At 37.5% G+C, this 24,210-nt stretch overlaps 1 protein-coding gene across 6 annotated transcripts; it reads left to right on the forward strand.

The window, feature by feature from the left end:
* Positions 1–1,566: 1,566 nt before the first annotated feature.
* Positions 1,567–23,233, forward strand: CLECL1 (C-type lectin like 1). Of its 6 annotated transcripts, none has more exons than XM_081587307.1 (7): positions 1,567–2,039; positions 5,076–5,185; positions 9,040–9,126; positions 11,173–11,271; positions 15,343–15,518; positions 21,281–21,387; positions 22,955–23,233. In XM_081587307.1, the coding sequence occupies exons 2-7, from the start codon at positions 5,113–5,115 to the stop codon at positions 23,061–23,063; spliced, it is 651 nt and encodes a 216-aa protein (XP_081443433.1). In that variant the 5' UTR covers positions 1,567–2,039; positions 5,076–5,112; the 3' UTR covers positions 23,064–23,233. The 6 variants fall into 6 exon arrangements, with proteins under 6 accessions (XP_081443433.1, XP_081443430.1, XP_081443429.1 ...); XM_081587304.1 differs by lacking the exon at positions 1,567–2,039 and adding an exon at positions 19,673–19,810 and having other exon boundaries at positions 4,869–5,185; positions 21,829–23,233; XM_081587303.1 differs by lacking the exon at positions 1,567–2,039 and adding an exon at positions 19,673–19,810 and having other exon boundaries at positions 4,869–5,185.
* The last annotated feature ends 977 nt before the right edge of the window (positions 23,234–24,210 follow it).

Raw genomic sequence — 24,210 nt, forward strand, 5'->3', positions numbered from 1 at the left:
AATACTGGAAATAAAAGCAAAAATAAACGAATGGGACCTAATTAAAATTAAAAGCTTTTGCACAACAAAGGAAACTATAAGCAAGGTGAAAAGACAGCCTTCAGAATGGGAGAAAATAATAGCAAATGAAGCAACGGACAAACAATTAATCTCAAAAATATACAAGCAACTCCTGCAGCTGAATTCCAGAAAAATAAATGACCCAATCAAAAAATGGGCCAAAGAACTAAACGACATTTCTCCAAAGAAGACATAAAGATGGCTAACAAACACATGAAAAGATGCTCAACATCACTCATTATTAGAGAAATGCAAATCAAAACCACAATGAGGTACCATTTCACATCAGTCAGAATGGCTGCTATCCGAAAGTCTACAAGCAATAAATGCTGGAGAGGGTGTGGAGAAAAGGGAACCCTCTTACACTGTTGGTGGGAATGCAAACTAGTACGGCCATTATGGAGAACAGTGTGGAGATTCCTTAAAACACTGGGAATAGAACTGCCATATGACCCAGCAATCCCGCTGCTGGGCATACACACCAAGGAAACCAGAATTGAAAGAGACACGTGTACCCCAATGTTCATCGCAGCACTGTTTACAATAGCCAGGACATGGAAGCAACCTAGATGTCCATCAGCAGATGAATGGATAAGGAAGCTGTGGCACATATACACAATGGAATATTACTCAGCCATTAAAAAGAATACATTTGAATCAGTTCTATTGAGATGGATGAAACTGGAGCCCATTATACAGAGTGAAGTAAGCCAGAAAGAAAAACACCAATACAGTATACTAATGCATATATATGGAATTTGAAAGATGGTAACGATAACCCTATATGCGAGACAGAATAAGAGACACAGATGCATAGAACAGTCTTATGGACTCTGAGGGAGAAGGTGAGGGTGGGACGTTCTGAGACAATAGCATTGAAACATGTATATTATCATATGTGAAACAAAACACCATTCCAGGTTCGATGCATGAGACAAATGCTCAGGGCTGGGGCAATGGGATGACCCAGAGGGATGGGATGGGGAGGGAGGTGGGGGGGGGTTCAGGATGGGGAACACATGTAAACCCATGGCTGATTCATGTCAATGTATGGCATAAACCACTACAATATTGAAAAGTAATTAGCCCCCAACTAAAATAAATAAATTTATTTAAAAAAAAATATAATGTTAAATGAAAGTTGTAGGAGATCAATAAAAAAAAAATGGTCAAGAATAGAAAGAGAATACCAAATGAGAATTTGGTGTTAGTGAGAATTTGTATTAGCTGGAAAAAAAGAAGAAAAACTTCTAAAGGGAGTGTAAATTGATGAGGACACCCTCGGTTTGACAATCTCTACTATAATTGAACGTGCAGATAGCTCAGGATCCAGAAATTTGACTTATTTCCTAACAAAAATAGAAGTGGTATGCATACAAAGAATGGTGCAAAAAAATCCACAGCAGTTTTATTCATCACAGCCCTGAACTGGAAACAACACAGGTGTCCAGCAGATGTAAAACAGATCAGCTGTGGTGCAACTGTATTATGATGCTCTGTATCTGTGACAGCACAAATAAGGACTGAAAATCTGATGAGCGGAGAAGCTCGACTTAAAAGACTACAAATTGTGCGATTCTATTTTTATGAAGCTCTTTGAAACCCTGGAGTGACAAGGATTGCTGCAAATCCTGAAGGTACTTCTTTATGGTACCTTTCTGTTTTGCTGGTCCATTTGTTCATCAGCCTTAATTGTAACTAAATTCATTTTTTTCTTTGATGTTCACGTCTCATTTCAAGTTTCTCTCTGATGAACTTCTAGGCTCTGCTGGATAATTTTTTTGACTCATATATTGAGTGTTAGTAAATGGTTTGTCTAACTCACTAAAAACTCAGCTCCCTGGGGAGAGAATAGTCTTTTGAATCTCAGCTTCTTGTTCCAAGAGAAGCCATTGAGTTTAGCCAGTGAGTTTATATGTGTTGGCGTCAAATAGTCTTTCAGATTTCTGCTCGACTCCTACCCTTCTGTGTGATTTTAGGTAAGTTACTTTGCTTCCTCGTCAATAAATAGGGATAATAAGTCACCTAGCTTTTTATATTTCTTGCAATATGTGAGGTTTAAAAGAGCGAATATCTGTGGTACATATACACAATGGAATATTACTCAGCCATTAAAAAAAATACATTTGAATCGGTTCTACTGAGATGGATGAAACTGGAGCCCATTATACAGAGTGAAGTAAGCCAGAAAGAAAAACAACAATACAGTATACTAATGCATATATATGGAATTTGAAAGATGGTAACGATAACCCTATACGCGAGACAGAATAAGAGACACAGATGCATATAACAATTTTATGGACTCTGAGGGAGAAGGTGAGGGTGGGACGTTCTGGGAGAATAGCATTGAAACATGTATATTATCATATGTGAAACAGAACACCATTCCATGTTTGATGCATGAGACAAAGGCTCAGGGCCGGGGCAATGGGATGACCCAGAGGGATGGGATGGGGAGGGAGGTGGGTGGGGGGTCCAGGAAGGGGAACACATGTAAACTCATGGCTGATTCATGTCAATGTATGGCAAAAAACTATTACAATATTGTAAAGTAATTAGCCCCCAACTAAAATTAATAAATTTATTAAAAAAAAAAAAAGAGCGAATATCTGAAACACATGATGATCTTAATAAATGTTAATTTTTAGCTAATGCAATCTCCAGTATATATTTACAAATTCAATGCAAATTGAGTTTACTGTCTTTATGAGACTATCTTTATATTAAATTTGTGAAAACTTATACAAATATTATAAACTTTATATATATTTCATGGAAATTGATCTACTAATGGAAATACACCCAATGTTTCCCTGAACAGAAACTATTTGGAGATCTCTCTCTCTTTTGATGTATACCTCACAACATGTAAATAAATCCAGGCAGGCACAGGAACACAAATTGAAATGATACTATATATTTTAACAACAATGTGTCATCTGACAGAAAGTGCCACCAAAATAAAGGGGAGTTGTGATTACCAATCTAAACTTTCAAACTATATTTTAAATTCACAAGTATTAAAACCTATTCAGACAAATTACTTAAAATTGTCATTTCTCTGACAACATATATGTTGTCTTTGTTGACAAAAAATCTTTTGATTCTATTGAGAGAGTCAATTCCCAGGCAGGTTGATAAGAAGTCAGGGGGTCCCCAAGGAGAGAGGGGTCTGGAATTCTCAAGGAGGAGGAAAGGACAAATTTTTTTTTTCCTCTACATTCCTTAGGATTATATAATAATAATGTATCCTGCTTGAAGACAGTTTCTGGAAAAAAACCTTCTGGCTAATCCTGTTATCTTAAAATGTAAATTATGGGAGTGGGTCTAGTAAGGTCTTTACAACCTCCAGACATTCTTTTGATTCACTGTAATAACTAATTAAAAGTATATAACTCCATTGCTAACACTAGTGAGGGGACACTCTTTCTGCCCCTTTCTGATGTCTGATGTCTTTCTCTATCTCTTTTATATTTTAATAAAACTTTACTACACAAAAGCTCTGAACGATCAAGCCTCGTCTCTGGCCTCATATTGAATCCTTCTCCTCTGGAGGCCAAGAATCCTGGTGTCTTTCGTGGTTCAGCAACAACCTTTCACTATTTTGGACAAATTTCTGTGTTGATAAATAAAAAATGTCTCAGGTATTTTAAATCAATTACCAGTTAGAGACTGCTGGTGCCTCCATTTTTGCTTAAACCTTAATCTTGCTTCGTGTACTTGAAATTAAAGATTCTATTTTTTCTTTTAATGTAAAATTTCACTCTTCATCTTAGAACATATTTCCTCTTTTTGTAACTTTATCACATTCCTGATTTGCACACTTTCATTTTCTTAGAACTCCCTAAAATGTGGTTAATTACTTAGCCCACTCTATTATCTGTGTCTTTGATGTTAACCATTACAGACCTTCATTTTTTATTATGCCATTGTATCTTATTTTTCTTCATTGCACTTTAATAGTGTTGGTAGAAAAAGGGACTTTTCTAAATTCTTAAGAATGCATGCAAGCTATTGTTAAATAATCAGTCTTCCTTAAGCATTACTATTTTTAGTCTCTTTTTCTAAACACAAAGATACTCTTTCAGAGGTAAGTAGAGGAAAAGTAAAGTACCACAAAACGATAAGGAAGAAGTTAGAAAAATACTAGGATGAATGTCAAAGGAAGCCAGTGGTGTACAAGAAAAAGTAGCAATATTTGTATACTTTATTTATAGTTTGTTAAACTATATAACATAGTTTATTATACATTATAATGTTCAATAATACAATAGTACTCTCGTATTATTATATCTGTTATAGATTAGAACTTTGGCATTGAAAAGATAAATTTGTCCAAAGGTGTTTAGCTGCTACATTTTGAAGTCAAGATTTAGGCCCAGGCTTTTAAAGTTCCAAATCTAGCTTACAATAGACTGTGATAGAAACTTGTAATCAAATAATATAGAAAAAATGATAGATTATTTTTCAGTTTGGAAATCCTCTGCATAATCTATGCTTCAACTTACCTTGCTGTTAATGTTATAAAGCATACAAGAGAAGAAATAGCTTTCAGGGAATTTTTAAAGTATTGCCTAGTTAATTACAAGGCATTTCAAAGATGAGGATTCTGTCAATACTTTCCACTACTTTCATAATAAAAATCCTCTTTTTCTTGTCCTTCCTTTCAAATTGCTATTCCACTTTGTAGAAAATGCTAGAATGTCAAAGGGTTTCTGCCTGAAAATATGTCTGAGCTAAAAGAGGAAGTGGTTTATGAGGAAAGTGATGCGATCTCTTCTGTAGTACTAACAAAGGTCGAAATCATTCCCAGTGAGGGCAGAAAGCTAACTGAAGTGCAAGAAACTACTGCATGGATAGTAGTTTTCTTCCAGGTCACGCAAGTGTTCAATAATCTATTGCCTTGATTGATTAGGCTGAACACGTTGCTTTTATTTTTTATTCATTGAGGGAATCTACCAAACTTGAGAGAAAGGAAAGAAATTATCTGTCTCAATATATCTCATTTACAGGAAGTTTGCAAATATAGGATTCTTTTTAATTTATGCAATGGCTGGAGAGATAGTCTATGCTGATATCAAACATACATCTTCAGAACATTCATCTTCACTCCAGAGATCTGGTAAGCTGAATCTAGAACTCCTGTTAAAATTAATGTTTTACTTTAAATCTCCCTTGTTTCTGTCCTGTGTTTACATCTGTCTTACTGGAAATGTGCTAAGTCATTTTGTCATGTCCAACTCTGTAGCCCACCAGGCTCCTCTGTCCATGGGGTTCTCTAGGCAAGAATCCTGGAGTGGGTTGCCACTTCCTTCTCCAGGGGATTTACTGGAAATAGGAGACTGGATTCAAAGCAAAATCTACTGAATGCCAGGGTAACAGTGAAGGATTTTAATGACACAAAGTGTTCATAAAGTTAATTGTAACTTTAGTCTTAATATGTAGACCTTTGTTTTTGGTTTCCATGAACTCTCTCTATTCCTTATATTTCTTGTGGTGAACATTTATTATATTCTTATGGTGGTATTGATACTCATAACCTCTTTCTGCTCTATAATTTTACTCATCTGAATCTGCCCTTTGAAAATAATATGATAAACTCATTCACACTGAGGAAAATATCCCTGGCAATTATTCACCTTGTTATTTAGCCTTTTGGAAGTTGTGTATTGGTAGGATAAAAATGTTAAACTAAAATAAAAAGACATAAAATGTTAATATCTTATTTCCTGAAATTTAGAATTAATGATTATCTGAGCAATAGAATATTTTTGGAGCACAAGTAGATAGGCATACAGCTGAAGATAAGATTGTACCTTAATCACAAATCATCTCAAAACCAATAGCTTTTTCAAATCCAGTGTATGTTCTACATACATTCTATATAAACGAAGCTTTAGGGAAAATTCCATGTTGCATTTATATTATCTCCTCTAGGGTAAGAATTATTGTATTGTAAAGGCTTCATAAAATGTTTAAAATCTCCACAAGCTTGTCCTTGTGGAGCAAAACTGATGTTTTGCTTTCCTGTTATTCCCAAGAATCCATTTCTTCTTCCATATTTTTCAGTTTGCGGTTTTCAAATGGGTCTCATGTATGGTTTTCTCCAGTTGAAAGAAATTTTCTGTGTTTAAATATTCTCTCTCTAACTTGCTCAGAGGGGCTTCCCAGGTGGTGTTAGTGGTAAAGAACCCACCTGCCAATTCAGGAGACATAAGAAACTTGGGCTTGGTCCCTGGGTCAGGCCGATCTCCTAGAGGAGGGCATGGCAACCCACTCCAGTATTCTTGTCTAGAGAATCCCACAGACAGAGGGAATTGGTGGGCTACATTAGGGTCATAAAGAGTCAGACATGACTGAAGCAACTTAACACAGCACACCACAACTTGCTCAATATGGGCTTATCTGCTTTCTTTTCTTGACAGACTGGGAGCTTTCATTTTATGTGAGCTAATGGAACTTAGTTTGAGAAGTAATATGGATGAAACCTGTATTCTTATTCCTCCAGTTCCCACAAATCTCATATAATTGGTCCATTTTTCTAGAGGTTATTTTAACTCACTTCAAGTAACAAGACCAATATTTTTGATTCTGCATGCCAGGATTTAATTTTGTCTGTTCATGGAAAGAAGATTACTTTTTTCCTGGTCAAAAAAAAAAAATGGTATAAATGAACCCATTTACAAAACAGATATAGAGTCACAGACTTAGTAAACAAACTTATGGTTACCAAGGAGAAAAGAAAGGAGGGATAAATTGGGAGATTGGGATTGACATACAGATTTATAAAATGGACTTCCCTGGTGGCTCAGTGGCAAAGGATCAGCCCACCAACGCAGGAGACCTGGGTTCAATCCTTGGGTTGGGAAGATCCCCTGGAGAAGGAAATGGTAACCCACTCCAGTATTCTTGCCTGGAGAATCCCGTGGACAGAGGAGCCTGGCGGGCTACAGTCCAAAGGGTCACGAAGGGTCTGACACAACTGAGTGACTAAGCACACAAATCAGCTATACTCCAATAAAAATTAATTTAAAAAAGAATAGAACAAGGAAAAGAGATTTGGGGACAGTGTCTTTAATGCTATCTAGTCCAATTTTATTGTAATGTTAAAAATGAGGAAATATGAATGCATAAAAAATAAATTACCTACCTATAGTCATGACTAGAAGTCAAATATTTTATTCCTCTTTCACTGCATATCTCTGATGTGGATAAATGCAACTTCTGTCCCCATGTGTCATATTCAAGAGGGAAAGAAAGATTTGCTACTTTGGATTGTAATGTCCCACAGAGCCCTACACAATTGTCCCCGAGCTTTCTCTTTGAAGTTGCTAAATTTCATTTGTTTAACTCTGGTTGTTGACTTTCTCTTTGCTCTTTAAAATTATCATATTTCTTCCTATTTCAGAGCTTCATGTGTGTTGAAACGCTCTCCCTAATCTCTTAATCTTTGTATTTCCACTGCCTTGCACAGTCCTAAGTAGGCAGATGAATCTATAAATGGATTTTAAATAATGGGATCTCATTTATTCTAAATATTTTAAATATTATAGATTCATTGATTCTCCAAGATATAAAACAAGAGGGTACCCCCATGAAACTGAGTGAAATATCAGTGAGAAAAGGTAATACAGTTGAGAATATTCCAGACTAAGACTCAGAAATTCATGCTTTTCTTAAACTTTACTTCAGGGGCCTAAAGGAGTGATGTAGTACTCCTTGTATTAGTTCCATTCATGAACTCTGATGATTTATTCTACAGCTTTTTAGGTCTGAAATCTTAGTTCTTCACCCTAGAAATGTGTGTTAGGATATTATTACATTCTTCTCGCTATTGCCTATCAGGCACAATTTGCATTGTTTTGCCTGATAAAAGGAAATGCATGGACTTCTCTTAGTGTTTTGAGAATTTAACAAATTCTCATTAAAGATGTTTTACACAAACTATAATAATTTGAACAAGCACTCTCTAATAGTATTCCACTAAACAAGCATTCAGGTTAATCATTCTTGACATTTGATTTTGTAATTGGTTGTATTTTCACCTCAGTTATAGTAGTAGGCTCTCAGTTTGTGAAAGTGAAAGTATCAGTTGTGTCTGACTCTTTGCAACCCCATGGACTATAGCCCACCAGGCTCCTCTATCCATGGAATTCTCCAGGCAAGAATGGTGGAGTGGGAAGCCATTCCCTTCTCCAGGGGATCTTCCTGATCCAGGGATTGAACTTGGGTCTCCCGCACTGTAGGCAGACATTTTACTGCCTGAGCCACCAGGGAAGCCCCATGTAGATGTGTATATATCACATATCTAGTGGAATTGACATGCTGTAACTATTTAGGATAAGAGCCTCTTGGTTTTAGCTATCAACCAGCCCAGAGCTAAAAATGCCACTTTCTCGTTATGACTTATTTATCTGAGTACAAGAGATAGAATGGACAGTGAACACAGGTCTAATTTGGTAGTCAAGAAACCTGAGGTATGATCTCAGCTCTGCTATCAAGTAACTGTGTTTTGTGGACTTAAAATCCCCATTTTAACATTCAAATGTTGGACAAGTTATCCCTAAAATTACTTTTATTTTAAAACGTATAATTTTATGAAATTGCAACTACATATCACAGAAAATAGGTTTATTGTATAAGAATGCATGAAAGACATAAAAGAATGGCTCAACCCAAATAAGTGTGTGCTGTCGGTAAGTTTATTAGAGAATCTTGACAATTTCAGTCTTATATAAAAACTTAGGTTAAGATTATACATGGCGAATCAAAAGGAAAAAATATATTCATTCAGTTTAATAAATTACCCCTTCTTCACAAATCAGGGGACCAAATTTGTATGTAAGAGGAAATTAGGCCTACGTATTTCAAAGGAAAGTAACTCAAGAGCATAACTGACAAAGTTTATTCAGCCCTTCCTTACCACCTAAGGAATTACTTACTGGGCTTACTAATGAAATTTATTCAATTTTATAGATTCTCACCACCACGGAATTTTCCTGAAAGTTGGATGTGCAATGATTATCATTCTTCTTGTAATAGTAATTGTGCTGAGCACACTTGGTAAGTAATTACCAATAACATTTATTTACCCCAAAGTATTATTTTATCATGATCTGTTGTAAATGCATTTGCTGTTAAAGTGGTTTCTACACAATTCAGTACAATTTCACAAAAAGCAGGAAATTTGATACACAAATAAAACTAGAGGTTTTCCATAGAACTTCATCATGTGATATCACATATATCATGGATTCGTTTCATTGATATATGAAGGAGGCTAGATTTACATTTTATGATCAAAATCAGCTTCTCTGAACCATGTTCTGTGAAAGCAAATTAAACTATGAAGCATATTTCTGTTTAAGCTTATTCAAGATCTTATTCAAGCTTACTAAGATCATGGCATCCTGAATGTGAAGTGACAGTCACTCAGTTGTGTCTGACTCTTTGTGACCCCATGGACTACACAGTCTGTGGAATTCTCCAGGCCAGAATACTGGAGTGAGTAGCCTTTCCCTTCTCCAGGGGATCTTCCCAACCCAGGAATTGAACCGGGGCCTCTGGCACTGCAGGCGGATTCTTTACTAGCTGAGCCACAAGGGAAGTCCCATTAGCTACTCCAGAGCATCATCAATCTTGCATCCATGGGTGAAAAATTTGTCTAAAACCAAGCAATTCACTCAGGCACTTTAAAATTATACTCATATGCTGTGAATATAGTGAAATATAGCCCAACTTTATATGGCAATTATTTTAATAGTTTATTGAGTAAATGCTTGGAGAAAAACTCCCAGATGATGTACATTCTAAGGAATTCAGGTTTCCAGATTGAACCAAACCCTAGAACAGATCAAGGCACTATCTGCCTGTGTTGTCCTTGTGAATGATATTAGTAATTATGTATGTCATTAGTTACTAGAGGTCAATGGGCAGAGTCAGAATTCTAGAACTGGATGGGGCCCTAGAAACCAACAAGGTCAAGCCTCCAGTTGAGGTGAACAGTCTAAAGCCCGGAGTGATAAGTGGTTTGACTAGTTTAATATAACTAGGCAGTGGCCAAATTGGGACTTAAACATTAAGGGGATGAAGCAAAAAATACTTAACATTAAACACCTCTTCTGGGACTTCCCTGGCAGTGCAGTGGTTAAAAAAACTCTTCATGTCCACTGCAGAGGGTGCAGGTTTGATCCCTGGTCAGGGAACTAAAATCCCACATGCCATAGGGCATGGCCATTAAAAAAAAATACCCACTCTGCTATGTTTCTTTTCGGTATAGGTTAGTAGATTTGCTTGTTATCAAAACAGTAGTTTGTTAGCAACAGATTTGTTACTACAATAGATTTTAAAGATTTAACTGTGGGGGGTCCAGGAAGGGGAACACATGTAAACCCATGGCTGATTCATGTCAATGTATGGCAAAAACTATTACAATATTGTAAAGTAATTAGCCCCCAACTAAAATAAATAAATTTATATATAAAAAAAAAAATAAAGTCCATTATAACCTAAAAAAAAAATAAAAAAAAAAATAAAGATTTAACTGATTAATACACATTATTGTGAGACTATAAATAACCAAAAGTAATTTCAGTGAAATGGCCACCAGAAAGACAAATGTCTTCCTCATGGTAGAAAAATACTCTGGGCTCACCCTGTCGTTCTATATGTAGATTTTAAATGGACAACCTCAAAAGGATCAGAATCATGAACTGAAATCAAAACACATAAAACGCTTTCCATGAATCAGGTGACACCTGGTACAGTTAATAGGAACTTACCAAACACAAACTGTATAATGAAGCTTACATTCAGAGCTGGTTATTTTGTGTTTATTAAAGTAAATATGAAAATGCCAGAAAAAATCAAGTGAGTTTCCTTCTGGTCCCAGGTCATATTTCTCCAATTCCCCTAAATTTGATATTAATAAAATTAACAGGAGTATGTGCAAAAGAAGGTCCAATCTTGGGAAAAGGAATTTTTTCCTATTAATTTTAATCACTTTAATTGCTCTGGCGTTTCCACATTAATCAACTGCACTGAGTCACTACAATCTGACCATTTTCTGCTTTATGTTTAATTAAGAAAAGATGTATCTTCTTGCACTAGTTATTCAGTTCAGATCTGCAAGACAAACTGAAGTGGATAATGAATCAAAGAAGAAATCTTGTACTGAACAAAGTAAATCTGAAACAACCAGCTCAATAGGTAATGTTATTTTATATTGCCTAATTTCTGAGTTGACTATGATGGCTACTCCATTTCTTCTAAGGGATTCCTGCCCACAGTAGTAGACATAATGGTCATCTGAGTTAAATTCACCCATTCCAGTCCATTTTAGTTCACTGATTCCTAAAATGTCGACGTTCGATCTTGCCATCTCCTATTTGACCACTTTCAATTTGCCTTGATTCATGTAACTAACATTCCAGGATCCTATGCAATATTGCTCTTTACAGCATCAGACCTTGCTTCCATCACCAGTCACATCCACAACTGGGTGTTGTTTTTGTTTTGGCTCTGTCTCTTCATATTGTCTGGAGTTATATGTCCACTGATCTACAGTAGCATATGGGGCACTTACCAACCTTGGGAGTTCATCTTTCAGTGTCCTATCTTTTTGCCTTTTCATACTGTTCATGGGACTCTCAAGGCAAGAATACTGAAGCGGTTTGCCATTCCCTTCTCCAGTGGACTACATTTTGTCAGAACTCTCCACCATGACCCATCTCTCTTGGGTGGCCCTACACAGCATGGCTCATAGTTTCATTGAGTTAGACAAGGCTGTGGTCCATATGATCAGATTGGTTAGTTTTTTGTGATTGTGGTTTTCATTCTGTCTGCCCTCTGATGGAGAAGGATAAGAGGCTTATAGAAGCTTCCTGATGGGAGAGACTGACTGAGGGGGAAACTAGGTCTTGTTCTGAAGGGCGGGGCCATACTCAGTAAATCTTTAATCCAATTTTCTGTTGGAACAACAGACTGGCTCCAAATCGGGAAAGGAGTACATCAAGGCTGTATATTGTCACCCTGCTTATTCAACTTATATGCAGAGTACATCATGAGAAATGCCAGGCTGGATGAAGCATAAGCTGGCATCAAGATTGCCCGGAGAAATATCAATAGCCTCAGATATGCAGATGACACCACCCTTATGGCAGAAAGTGAAGAAGAACTAAAGAATCTTTTGATGAAAGTGAAAGAGGAGAGTGAAAAAGTTGGCTTAAAGCTCAACATTCAGAAAACTAAGATCATGGCATCCAGTCCCATCACTTCATGGCAAATAGATGGGGCAACAGTGAAAACAGTGACAGACTTTATTATTTTGGTGTCCAAAATCACTGCAGATGGTGACTACAGCCATGAAATTAAAAGACGCTTGCTCCTTAGAAGAAAAGTTATGGCCAACATGGAGAGCGTATTAAAAAGCAGAGACATTACTTTGCCAACAAAGATCCATCTAGTCAAAGCTATGTTTTTTCTTATAGTCATGTATGGATGTGAGAGCTGGATCATAAAGAAAGCTGAGTGCCAAAGAATTGAAGCTTTTGAACGGTGGTGTTGGAGAAGGCTCTTGAGAGTCCCTTGGACTACAAGGAGATTCAATCAGTGAATCTCAAAGGAAATCAGTCCTGAATATTCATTGGAAGGACTGATGCTGAAGCTGAAACTCCAATACTTTGGCCACCTGATGTGAAGAAGTGACTCATTTGAAAAGACCCTGATGCTGGGAAAGATTGAAGGCAGGAGAAGAAGGGGACAACAGAGGATGAGATTGTTGGATGGCATCACCGACTCAATGGACATGAGTTTGAGTAAACTCCGGGACTTGGTGATGGACAGGGAAGCCTGGTGCGCTGCAGTCCATGGGGTCACAAAGAGTCAGACATGACTGAGCGACTGAACTGAACTGAACTGAATTCCTGAGTAAGCAAGTGTGGACAGTAGCATGGATTTTACTTGGGTATATCTGAATAAAGGGGAGATTCCTCTACCCCTACAGAGGGATGGTTTAGACCATTGTTTTTCATGGGCCTATTATAGTCCTTGACAGAACTATTTAAAGATCCAAGGCAAATGAGAAAAATAAAATTGTATTGTTTTAAATGAATTTAAAGGTATTATGTTGAAATCATTGTATTTTATTAGTATTTTTATTTCTACTGGGACATGTGCAGGTGTAGAATATGGTCAAAATATTTTCATTCTTAAAATTCATGATCACACCACATAGCTTTTTGTCAGTTTTTTAATGGTACTACATGAAAAATATTATAAATGATAATTTTATGCAAGTTTTTAAATTTCACATATGAATGTATTTATATGCTTTTAAAAGTCAGGAAAACACTCAATTATTTAGCTTTTCTGTTTTCTTTTTCTTTCTGTTTCCTTTATTATTTTTAATCTGTTGATTTAAGTTCTTATTCTATATTGAAAAACTATATGCTTTTCTTTTTTTTTTGAACCTGCATATATAATGCTATTAGAAAGACTTACCAGTCCATGTTAGAGAGTGATTTGAACTTCTGGAACTCATTAAAACTTTAAAATGGATTTTAATTTTTCCAAGTCTCCTCAACCTCATTCCAAAAACTTTAATTTTTTTAAACTAGTGAGACTACGATAGCAAATTTTCTCTGACATTATTCTCAACACAAAAGCACATAATTGTCCTCCTTCTACTCTTGATAGAAGTGATAACATGATATTGAATAAAATTGTTTTAAATTCTGTCCAGACCCTTTTGTACATAGGAAGATCAATCTATCTGAGTTTTAGAGGCCATGTATCATACAAATTTTTCCCAATAAAAATTCTTCTGATTTTTTTTTTTTTTAAAAGGTATGTAGTCTTTCTTTATTTTTTTTTTTTTTTATTTATTTTAGCTGGGGGCTAATTACTTTACAATATTGTAATAGTTTTTGCCATACATTTGAATCGGTTCTACTGAGATGGATGAAACTGGAGCCCATTATACAGAGTGAAGTAAGCCAGAAAGAAAAACAACAATACAGTATACTAATGCATATATATGGAATTTGAAAGATGGTAACGATAACCCTATATGCGAGACAGAATAAGAGACACAGATGCATGGAACAATTTTATGGACTCTGAGGGAGAAGGTGAGGGTGGGACGTTCTGGGAGAATGGCATTGAGACATGTGTATTGTCATATGTGAAACAGAGCACCATTCCATGTTCGATGCATGTGACAAGGGCTCAGGGCCGGGGCAATGGGATGATCCAGAAGGATGGGATGGGGAGGGAGGTGGGTGGGGGGTCCGGGAAGGGGAACACATGTAAACCCATGGCTGATTCATGTCAATGTATGGCAAAAACTATTACAATATTGTAAAGTAATTGGGCCAAAGAACTAAACAGACATTTCTCCAAAGAAGACATACAGATGGCTAACAAACACATGAAAAGATGCTCAACATCACTCATTATTAGAGAAATGCAAATCAAAACCACAATGAGGTATCATTTCACACCAGTCAGAATGGCTGCTATCCAAAAGTCTACAAGCAATAAATGCTGGAGAGGGTGTGGAGAAAAGGGAACCCTCTTACACTGTTGGTGGGAATGCAAACTAGTACAGCCACTATGGAGAACAGTGTGGAGATTCCTTAAAAAACTGGGAATAGAACTGCCATATGACCCAGCAATCCCACTGCTGGGCATATACACCGAGGAAACCAGAATTGAAAGAGACGCGTGTACCCCAATGTTCATCGCAGCACTGTTTACAATAGCCAGGACATGGAAGCAACCTAGATGTCCATCAGCAGACGAATGGATAAGGAAGCTGTGGTACATATACACAATGGAATATTACTCAGCCATTAAAATTCTTCTGATTTTATAATTCTCAAAATTATAGTGATATATAATTCTCAAAATGCTTGGTTCATTGGTGGATCACTAGTTGAAATCTCTAATTTCTACTTTTCCTCCAAAATTTTTATCTTCCTGAAGTTTGGATGTTCATCACTTTATCCTAGTATCTGCGCATTGCCCAGCTCATAGAAAACATAACATGTTTTAAAGAGAATAAATTAAATGGGAGAAAGAAGGAAAGAGAGAAGGAAAAAAATACACAATTGAAACTCGCTTAGTTTTTGTTTTTTCAAAATCCACCCTGAGAAAAGCACATACTTTTGTCAAAGAAAGCTTAGGCCATAATTTAACAAATTTTGAGAGGCTTTAATTATACAATATTAGGGATGCATTCTCACGTTTCTTTTAATTACTTATCCTTTTTCCTTCCAGTTCCTTTCAGTTCTTCTACTGTTCATACATCATGCCCCACCAAAGATTGGACGCTGCATGGGGGGAAATGCTACTGGGTTGCTAAAGATGAAAATAAGAAATCTTGGAATGAAAGTAAAAATGACTGTGTCATGAAAAAATCACATCTCATGGTGGTCCGAGACTTCACTGATATGGTGAGGTATAAAATTTTAAGATTATAACATCCTTCACAACTGCAGTACTTCTTTGTGCTATAAATTTGAAAATTTCGGTGAAAAAAATTTAAACCTCATTGATATGAACTGCACAATTATTGGTTGAGTGAATATATTATTATTTTAAGCTTCTTTTGCTTCCCTTGTGGCTCAGCTGGTAAAGAATCCGCCTGTGATGCGGGAGACCTGGGTTCGATCTCTGGGTTGGAAAGATTCCCTGGAGAAGGGAAAGGCTACCCACTCCAGTATTCTGGCCTGGAGAATTCCATGGATTATATAGTCCATAGGGTTACAAAGAGTCAGACACGACTGAGCAACTTTCACTCTAACATTCACTTAGCTAGGGATAGGAGAAATCCTTTTAGTAGTATATACCTAAGTTCTTCTCTGTAAGGGATCCCTCTGTTTCCCAGATTGCATTTTAAATGTATGACATCAGTTTCATCTCCCATATTTAATCCATGTTTGCTCACAAAGTTTGTAGTCAGACAGCATGTCAACTGAAATTAAAAATGATGTTCGGAGAAAGGAAATACAGTATAGCCTTTCTCATTAAATTTTGGGTTTTGTTGAAGAAAACTAATATTTTTCTAATTCTGGCTTAATTTAAATTGAAATTTTCTTACACGAAGGTTGGACACTAAACCTTCTAAATAAGGCCAGTATAGATGTTAGTTAGCAAACATCAAATAAGGATTCTCAGCATAAGAATTAGTATGTTGAAATTACAAGCGATGTCAAAGGCTCAGTTTCAGGAAACTCAATGACGAGCAGTGCTTTACAAGTCTGGCTAAATCTGGAGGGTTTACATCAGGGCAGCTGCTGAAACTTTTGTAGGGGGAAGAAAAATTCTTCTGAGTTTCATAGAAATCCACAACAACAAGAAAATCAAAAAGGGAAGTAAGTTATCTTCAGTGTAACCAATGTAACCCCAAATATCAAACTGTAAAACTCTTTGTCAGATCCAGTCCAAAATGGTTTGAATATGAACCAAATCCAGAATGGGTGGAGAACTAAAAAGAGACTCTTTTCTTCTCTTAGAAGTCAGCTTAAGACAAAAAAGGGGAAACAGGTATCAACTGGAAAGGACCTAATAAGAAAGCATCTAATAAGAAGAGACTTAGTTACATAGCTTTGTGCTTGGAAATGAACACACAGTTCCTCCTAGGTCTTTAATATGGAGTTTCAGTTAATCATTAAGTGATGGGTTAGATTTCTTGTTGCCCAGAAAACTTGTCTTTTCTGCATTTCAGCATTTTTCCATTTGATGATGAGCAGGAAACAAATAAAGTTTTTTAAGAAAGTCTTTCATTGCACAGTTTCTCCACTCAGGATTTATTGTCTTGCCTACACAGGAATTGAACCCTGGTCTTCTGCATTGCAAGCAGTTTCTTTACCATCTGAGCCACCAGCAGACTAATACAGGGGCTGTAAGGCTTTCCAGGTGGCACTAGTGGTAAAGAACCTGCCTGTCAATGCAGAACATGCAAGTTTGATCCTTGGGTCAGGAAGATCACCTGGAGGAGGGCATGGCAACCCCTCCAGGATTCTTGCCTGGAGAATCCCATGGACAGAGGAGCTGGGCAGCTACAGTCCATGGGGTTACAAAGAGTCAGACACAACTGAAGTGACTTAGCCCACAAGCACCCAAAGGGGTTGTATGAGTTTGTTAGAGCTAACATAACAAAGTACCACAGACTTGGTGGCTTAAGCATCAGAAATTTATTACTCACAGCTCTGAAGGCTAGAAGTTCAAGATCAAGGTGTTGGCAGATTTGTTTCCTTACAAGGCCTCTCTCCTTAGTTTCTAGATGGCCACCTGCTTCCTCTGTCCTCACACGGTCTTTCCTCTGTATGCATGCATCTGTGTCTCTCTGTATGTCCAAATTTCTGCTTCTTATAAGGACAATAATCAGATTGGATTAAGATCTACCCTAACAGCCTCATTTCTGCTTAGTCACTGCTCTAAAAGCTGTGTCTCCAAAGGCAGTCACATTTTGAAGCACTAGGGGTTAGAGCTTCAAATGCATACATTTTGAAGAGACACAGTTGAGCCCATAATATTCTATCTTCTGGCCCCTGAAGCTTGTAATAGGGGTCAATTATACATGTGAAGCAACTGAGCACGGCATGGCATACATGTGAATTGGGCGGTAAAGAATCTGCCTACCAGTGCAGGAGATACAAAAGACACAGTTTCAATCCCTGGGCTGGGAAGATCTTCTTGAGGAGGAAACGGCAACCCACTCCAGTATTCTTGCCTTGGAAATCCCATGGACAGAGGAGTCTTGTTGGAGTCTTGTTGTTTTGTTTGGCCCTTTTGTTTGTTGGAGTCTTTTGTTACAGTCAGTCCACAGGGTCACAAAGAGTTGGACAAAACTTCAGCAACTTAGCACATTATGGCCAGCCATATACTTTGTCTCAGGGGTTATGTTATTGTACAAAAGGAGATATTAACCACCTCGTAGAGTAATGGACATAAAAACAAAACTAAACAAATGGGACTTTATTAAACTTAAAAGCTTTTACATAGCAAAAGAAACAAGATTAAAAGACAACCCTCAGAATGGGAGAATATAATTGCAAAGGAAAAAACTGACAAAGGATTAATCTCCAGGATATATAAGCAGCTCATGCAGCTCAACATCAGGGAAACAAACAGCTCAAACAAAAAATGGGCAGAGGACCTAATCAGACATTTCTCCAAAGACATACAGATGGCTAATAAACACATGAAGAGATTCTCAGCATCTCTCATCATTAGAGAAATGCAAATCAAAACTACAATAAGGTATCAACTCACACGGTTCAGAATGGTCATCATCAAAATCTCTATAAACAATAAATGCTAGAGAGGGTGTGGAGAAAAGGGAATGATCTTGCACTGTTGGTGGAAATGTTAACTGATACAGTCACTGTGGAGAACAGTATGAAGATTTCTTTAAAAACTAGGAAGAAAACTACCATAAAACCCAACAATCCCACTACTGGGCATATACTCTGAGAAAACTATAATTGAAAGAGACGCATGTACTTCAATGTTTGTTGCAGCACTATTCACAATAGCTAAAACATGGAAGCAACCTGGATGTCCATCGACAGATGAATGGATAAAGAAGTTATGGTACATGTATACAATGGACTGTTCAGTTCAGTTCAGTTCAGTTGCTCAGTCGTGTCCGACTCTTTGCGACCCCATGAATTGCAGCACGCCAGGCCTCTCTATCCATCACCAACTCCCGGAGTCTACCCAAACCCATGTCCATCGAGTCAGTGATGCCATCCAACCATCTCATCCTCTGTCGTCCCCTTCTCCTCCCGTCCCCAATCCTACCCAGTATCAGGGTCTTTTCCAATGAGTCAACTCCTCGCATGAGGTGGCCAAAGTATTGGAGTTTCAACTTCAACATCAGTCCTTCCAATGAACACCCAGGATTGATCTCCTTTAGGATGGATTGATTGGATCTCCTTGCAGTCCAAGGGACTCTCAAGAGTCTGCTCCAACACCACAGTTCAAAACCATCTATTCTTCGGCACTCAGCTTTCTTCACAGTCCAACTCTCACATCCATACATGACCACTGGAAAAACCATAGCCTTGACTAGACGGACTTTTGTTGACAAAGTAATGTCTCTGTTTTTAAATATGCTATCTAGGTTGGCCATAACCTTCCTTCCAAGGAGTAAGCATCTTTTAATTTCATGGCTGCAATCACCATCTGCAGTGATTTTGGAGCCCAAAAAAATAAAGTCTGACACTGTTTCCACTGTTTCCCCATCTATTTCCCATGAAGTGATGGGACCAGATGCCATGATCTTAGTTTTCTGAACGTTGAGCTTTAAGCCAATTTCTTCACTCTCCTCTTCCACTTTCATCAAGAGGCTCTTTAGTTCTTCTTCACTTTCTGCCATAAGGATGGTGTCATCTGCATATCTGAGGTTATTGATATTTCTCCCGGCAATCTTGATTCTAGCTTGTGTTTCTTCCAGCCCAGCGTTTCTCATGATGTACTCTGCATAGAAGTTAAATAAGCAGGATGACAATATACAGCCTTGACGTACTCCTTTTCCTATTTGGAACCAGTCTGTTGTTCCATGTCCAGTTCTAACTGTTGCTTCCTGACCTGCAAACAGGTTTCTCAAGAGACAGGTCAGATGGGCTGGTATTCCCATCTCTTTCAGAATTTTCCACAGTTACTCAGCCATAAAAAGAACACATTCGAGTCGGTTCCAATAAGGTGGATGAACCTAGAGCCTGTTATACAAAATGAAGTAAGTCAGAAAGAGAAAAACAAATATCGTATATCAATGCACCTATATGGAATCTAGAAAGATGGTACTGATGATCTTATTTTCAGCAGTGGAGATGCAGACATACAGAACAGACTGGTGGACATAGTGGGGAAAGGAGAGGGTGGGAGGAATTGAGAGAGTAGCATGCAAACATATAGTTTATCATATCCAGTGGAAATTTGCTATATGATGCAAGGAGCTCAAATCAGGTGTTTTTTGACAATCTAGAGGGGTGGGATGAGATGAGAGGTGGGAGGGAGATTAAAGATGGAGGGGACACATGTATACCTATGGATGATTCATGCTGATGTATAGCAGAAACCAACACAATATTGTAAAGCAATTATCCTCCAATTAAAAATATTAAAAAAAACTTATGAACAATATGTACTCCATCAGCTCAGAGATTGCTTTCTTTCTGTAACTTTCCTTGTGTGTTTTCTTGCTTCTAGATTATTGTTTAATACTTGTATTTGGTAGTAATCACTATTATTTAGGCAAGAAGCATTCATTATGTGCCAAGCAGTGTTTAGTGATATTACTTATTAACAAAACAATAACAGTTCTTTGAGATATGTATGAATATTATAGTCAGAGTTTTAGTGACTGGAAAAATACAGAAATAAAAAGAATGAATAGGTGCAAAGATGTGTAGTAGTAATAGTAGCTGCAGCCTGACTCCACAGCCTTGGTGTCTATTAACACTGTCCATAATAGTACTTTTCTTCTTTGCAGTCTCAGTTTATGTTTTTATATTAGAGTATAATTGGTATAAATGTATTCCCTCCCTCTTGAACCTCCCTCCCACTCTGCCATAATACCCCTTTAGGTCATCACAGAGCACTGAGCTGAGCTCCCTGTGCTATACAACAGCTTCCCACTAGCTATCTATTTTGCACATGGTAATATATATGTATGTGTGTGTGTGTGTGTGTGTGTTATATATATATATATATATATATATATATATATATATATATATATATCCCCATCTCCCAATTTGTCCCACCCTCCCTGTCTTCCTGTATCCACATGTTCATTCTCTATGTCTGCATTCCTGCCTTGCAAATAGGTACATCTAGATTTTTTAATACATATATGTGTATTAACATATATTTGTTTTTGTCTTTCTGACTTACTTCACTCTGTATGACAAATGATCCAATTTCACTTTTTTATGGCTGATTAATATTCCATTGTACATATGTGCCACATCTTTATCCATTCAGTTGTCGATAGACATTTCATAATTTTTCTTTAGCTTTTATCCCATTGCATTACTGTGGTTTTTCCCTCCACTGTGATCTATTTGAAAACATGAAGCATGTCTTATCTGTTCATTCCTAGCTTCTAGTGCAGTGCCAGTCATATAGAAGGTGCTCCTGTGGTATTTTATCTTGCATCTGTAAGAATCACTTGATTTCATACAATATTTCCTATTCTTTTTAGACTTTCCTATGGCAAAATATACATGATTCATTTTGGGTTGGTTTGAGGATTCCTCCTGGAGGGGAATTATGGACCTGGTTGGACAATAGCACTTTTGACCCTCAGCTGTAAGTCTTTTGCATTTTTTCTTTTTGTGGTTTTTAATCCCATGTTGTATGTGACAAGAAAGAGACATCTAACATCATTGGCTTTGAAATGATTTAATGGGTATAAATTTCCTGACTGCTACAGTCTGATAAATATTTCTATAAAATGATTCACACAGAAAGTTGAGAAAGAAATCTCCCTCCATCCACTCAGAAAACTTATGTATGAAACAAGATTACCCTGTTGCCTGAGTTTAACTTTTTATATAAAAGGTAAATTAGCAAGTGTAAACTCTATTTTGGGGGGATCCAAAGTCACAGCAGATGGTGATTGCAGCCATGAAATTAAAAGATGCTTACTCCTTGGAAGGAAAGTTATGACCAATCTAGATAGTATATTAAAAAGCAGAAACATTACTTTGCCAGCAAAGGTCCGTTTAGTCAAAGCTATGGTTTTTCCAGGAGTCATGTATGGATGTGAGAGTTGGACTGTGAAGAAAGCTGAGCACCGAAGAATTGATGGTTTTGAACTGTGGTGTTGGAGAAGACTCTTGAGAGTTCCTTGGATTGCAAGAAGATCCAAGCAGTTTATCCTAAAGGAGATCAGTCCTGGGTGTTCATTGGAAGGACAGATGTTGTAGCTGAAACTCCAATACTTTGGCCACCTGATGTGAAGAGCTGACTCATTTGAAAAGACCCTGATGCTAGGAAAGATTGAGGGCAGGAGGAGAAGGGGACGACAGAGGATGAGATGGCTGGGTGGTATCTCCAACTCAATGGACATGAGTTTGGGTAAACTCCAGGAGTTGGTGATGGACAGGGAGGCCTGACATGCTGAGATTCATGGGGTCACAGAAAGTTGGACATGACTGGGCGACTGAACTGAACTGAACTGAAACTCTTTTATGAGTGCACATGTTTGTTTTACAGAGCATAACTTTCTGCTCATTTCTTACAGTGATCAATTTTTAAGTGATAAAAATGTCAGAGCTGAGGGACTTCCCTGACCGTCCAGTGGTTAAGACTCCATTACCAATGCAGGGGGCATGGATTCAAACTCATCTCCTATCACAGGGAACTAGAATCCCACGCACTTCTCAGAGTGGCATAAAAAAAATCAGAGGTGATATTTTAGCTCTCTTTAATGAACTATTAGGGCTTCCCTGGTGGCTCAGTGGTAAAGAATCTGCCTGCCAATGCAAGAGATGCAGGTTCATTCCCTGGGTCAGGAAGATCCCCTGGAGAATGAAATGGCAACCTACTCCAGTATTCTTGCCTGGAGAATCCATGGACAGAGGAGTCTGGCAGGTTATAGTCCACACGGTCACAAAGAGTCAGACACAACTGAGAGACTAAGCAACAAAAATAAACTATTAACTTCTCTGGAGAGATGTTTTGAGAAATAAAACGTAAAGTGGGAAGAATTGTTTTGCCTATCATATTGTTGTGTATTTAAATAGTTTTAACGAGCTTATTCTTTATTTAAAAAAAAAAAATAGAAAACATTTTCTGAAGTCCTTGTAACCCTCTGGCCATATGCACATACTCATGGCTAACGTAAAGAAAACCATCTGTTTTCTTTCTGTAGGTTTTCACACGATCGAGGGACCCGGAGTACGAAATGTGCCTTGGTGTCTTCTACCAAGATAACCAAAGAAAGTTGTCATAAAAATTATTCATGGATTTGTCAACTATAATCCACTTGGCAGAAAATAAGTCTCTATTTGTCTGACTAAGAGACACCACATGAAGTTTGAGCTCAGATCACAAGAAAGTTCAGAGGGCTGTGTGTGTGTGTTTTTTATATAGTACTATTCTCAGAAGTGTGGAAAGGGAGATACACAAAATAAAATGTTTTAGAAAATGAGTGTATATGATGAATATATTTTTATATCTGAATGATGTGGTGATTCAATCATCCATCTCATTTTGCCAGTATTTTTTGAACTTTAGTCTTTACCTTTTCTGTATCTTCAGACAGAGTGATTCACACTTTCCCTTAGCTTAACATGATATCCTTAGTTAATTTCTTACATTCTCACAGTTTCAACTACCACATACAAAGCAATGCATATCCAAGTCATATTTGCTGTTCAGATCATTCTCTGATCACCATACCTGTATACCCTACTGACTATTTAACACAGCAAGTCTAAAACCTCAAAGGTACATCCAACTCAACATACAAAAATAGTCCACTAAATTTCAACATAAAAGGAACCATCTTCCAGCACTCCATATCTCAGTAAAGGATATGCCATACAAGACAATTACGCCATCTATAAACCAGTTGTTGTTGTTCAGTCACTAAATCATGTCCGACCCTTTGCAACCCCATGAACTGCAGCATACCAGGCATCCCTGCCCTTCACTATCTCCTGGAGTTTGTTCAAAATCATGTCTCTTGAATCAGTGATGCTATTCAACCATCTCATCTTGTTATTACCCTCTCTCACGTGCATACCTCTAGGCTGCTCTCCACCTTCATCTCATATCAGCAAGTTTTATTTGTGTGTGTGTTAGTCGCTCAGTCTGACTCTTTGTGACCCCATGGACCATAGCCCACCAGGCCTCTCTGTCCATGGGATTTTCCAGGCAAGAATATTGGAGTGGGTTGCCATTTCCTTCTCCAGAGGCTCTCCCCAATGCAGGGATTGAACCCGGGTGTCCCGCATTGCAGACAGACATTTTACCCTCTGAGACACCAGGGAAAATTCCAAGTTTTATTTATTTTTTACTAAATATCTCTGGTGAAGTACAGGAAAGCCTGGTATCCTGCAGTTAATGGGGTCACAAAGAGTGGGACATGACTGAGCAACTGAAAAACAGCAGAAATACCTCTCA

The sequence above is a fragment of the Giraffa tippelskirchi genome, chromosome 4 (genome assembly GCF_054371585.1).
Source record: "Giraffa tippelskirchi isolate mGirTip1 chromosome 4, T2T-mGirTip1v1.2.pri, whole genome shotgun sequence".
In the NCBI taxonomy this organism is placed as follows: Eukaryota; Metazoa; Chordata; class Mammalia; order Artiodactyla; family Giraffidae; genus Giraffa; species Giraffa tippelskirchi.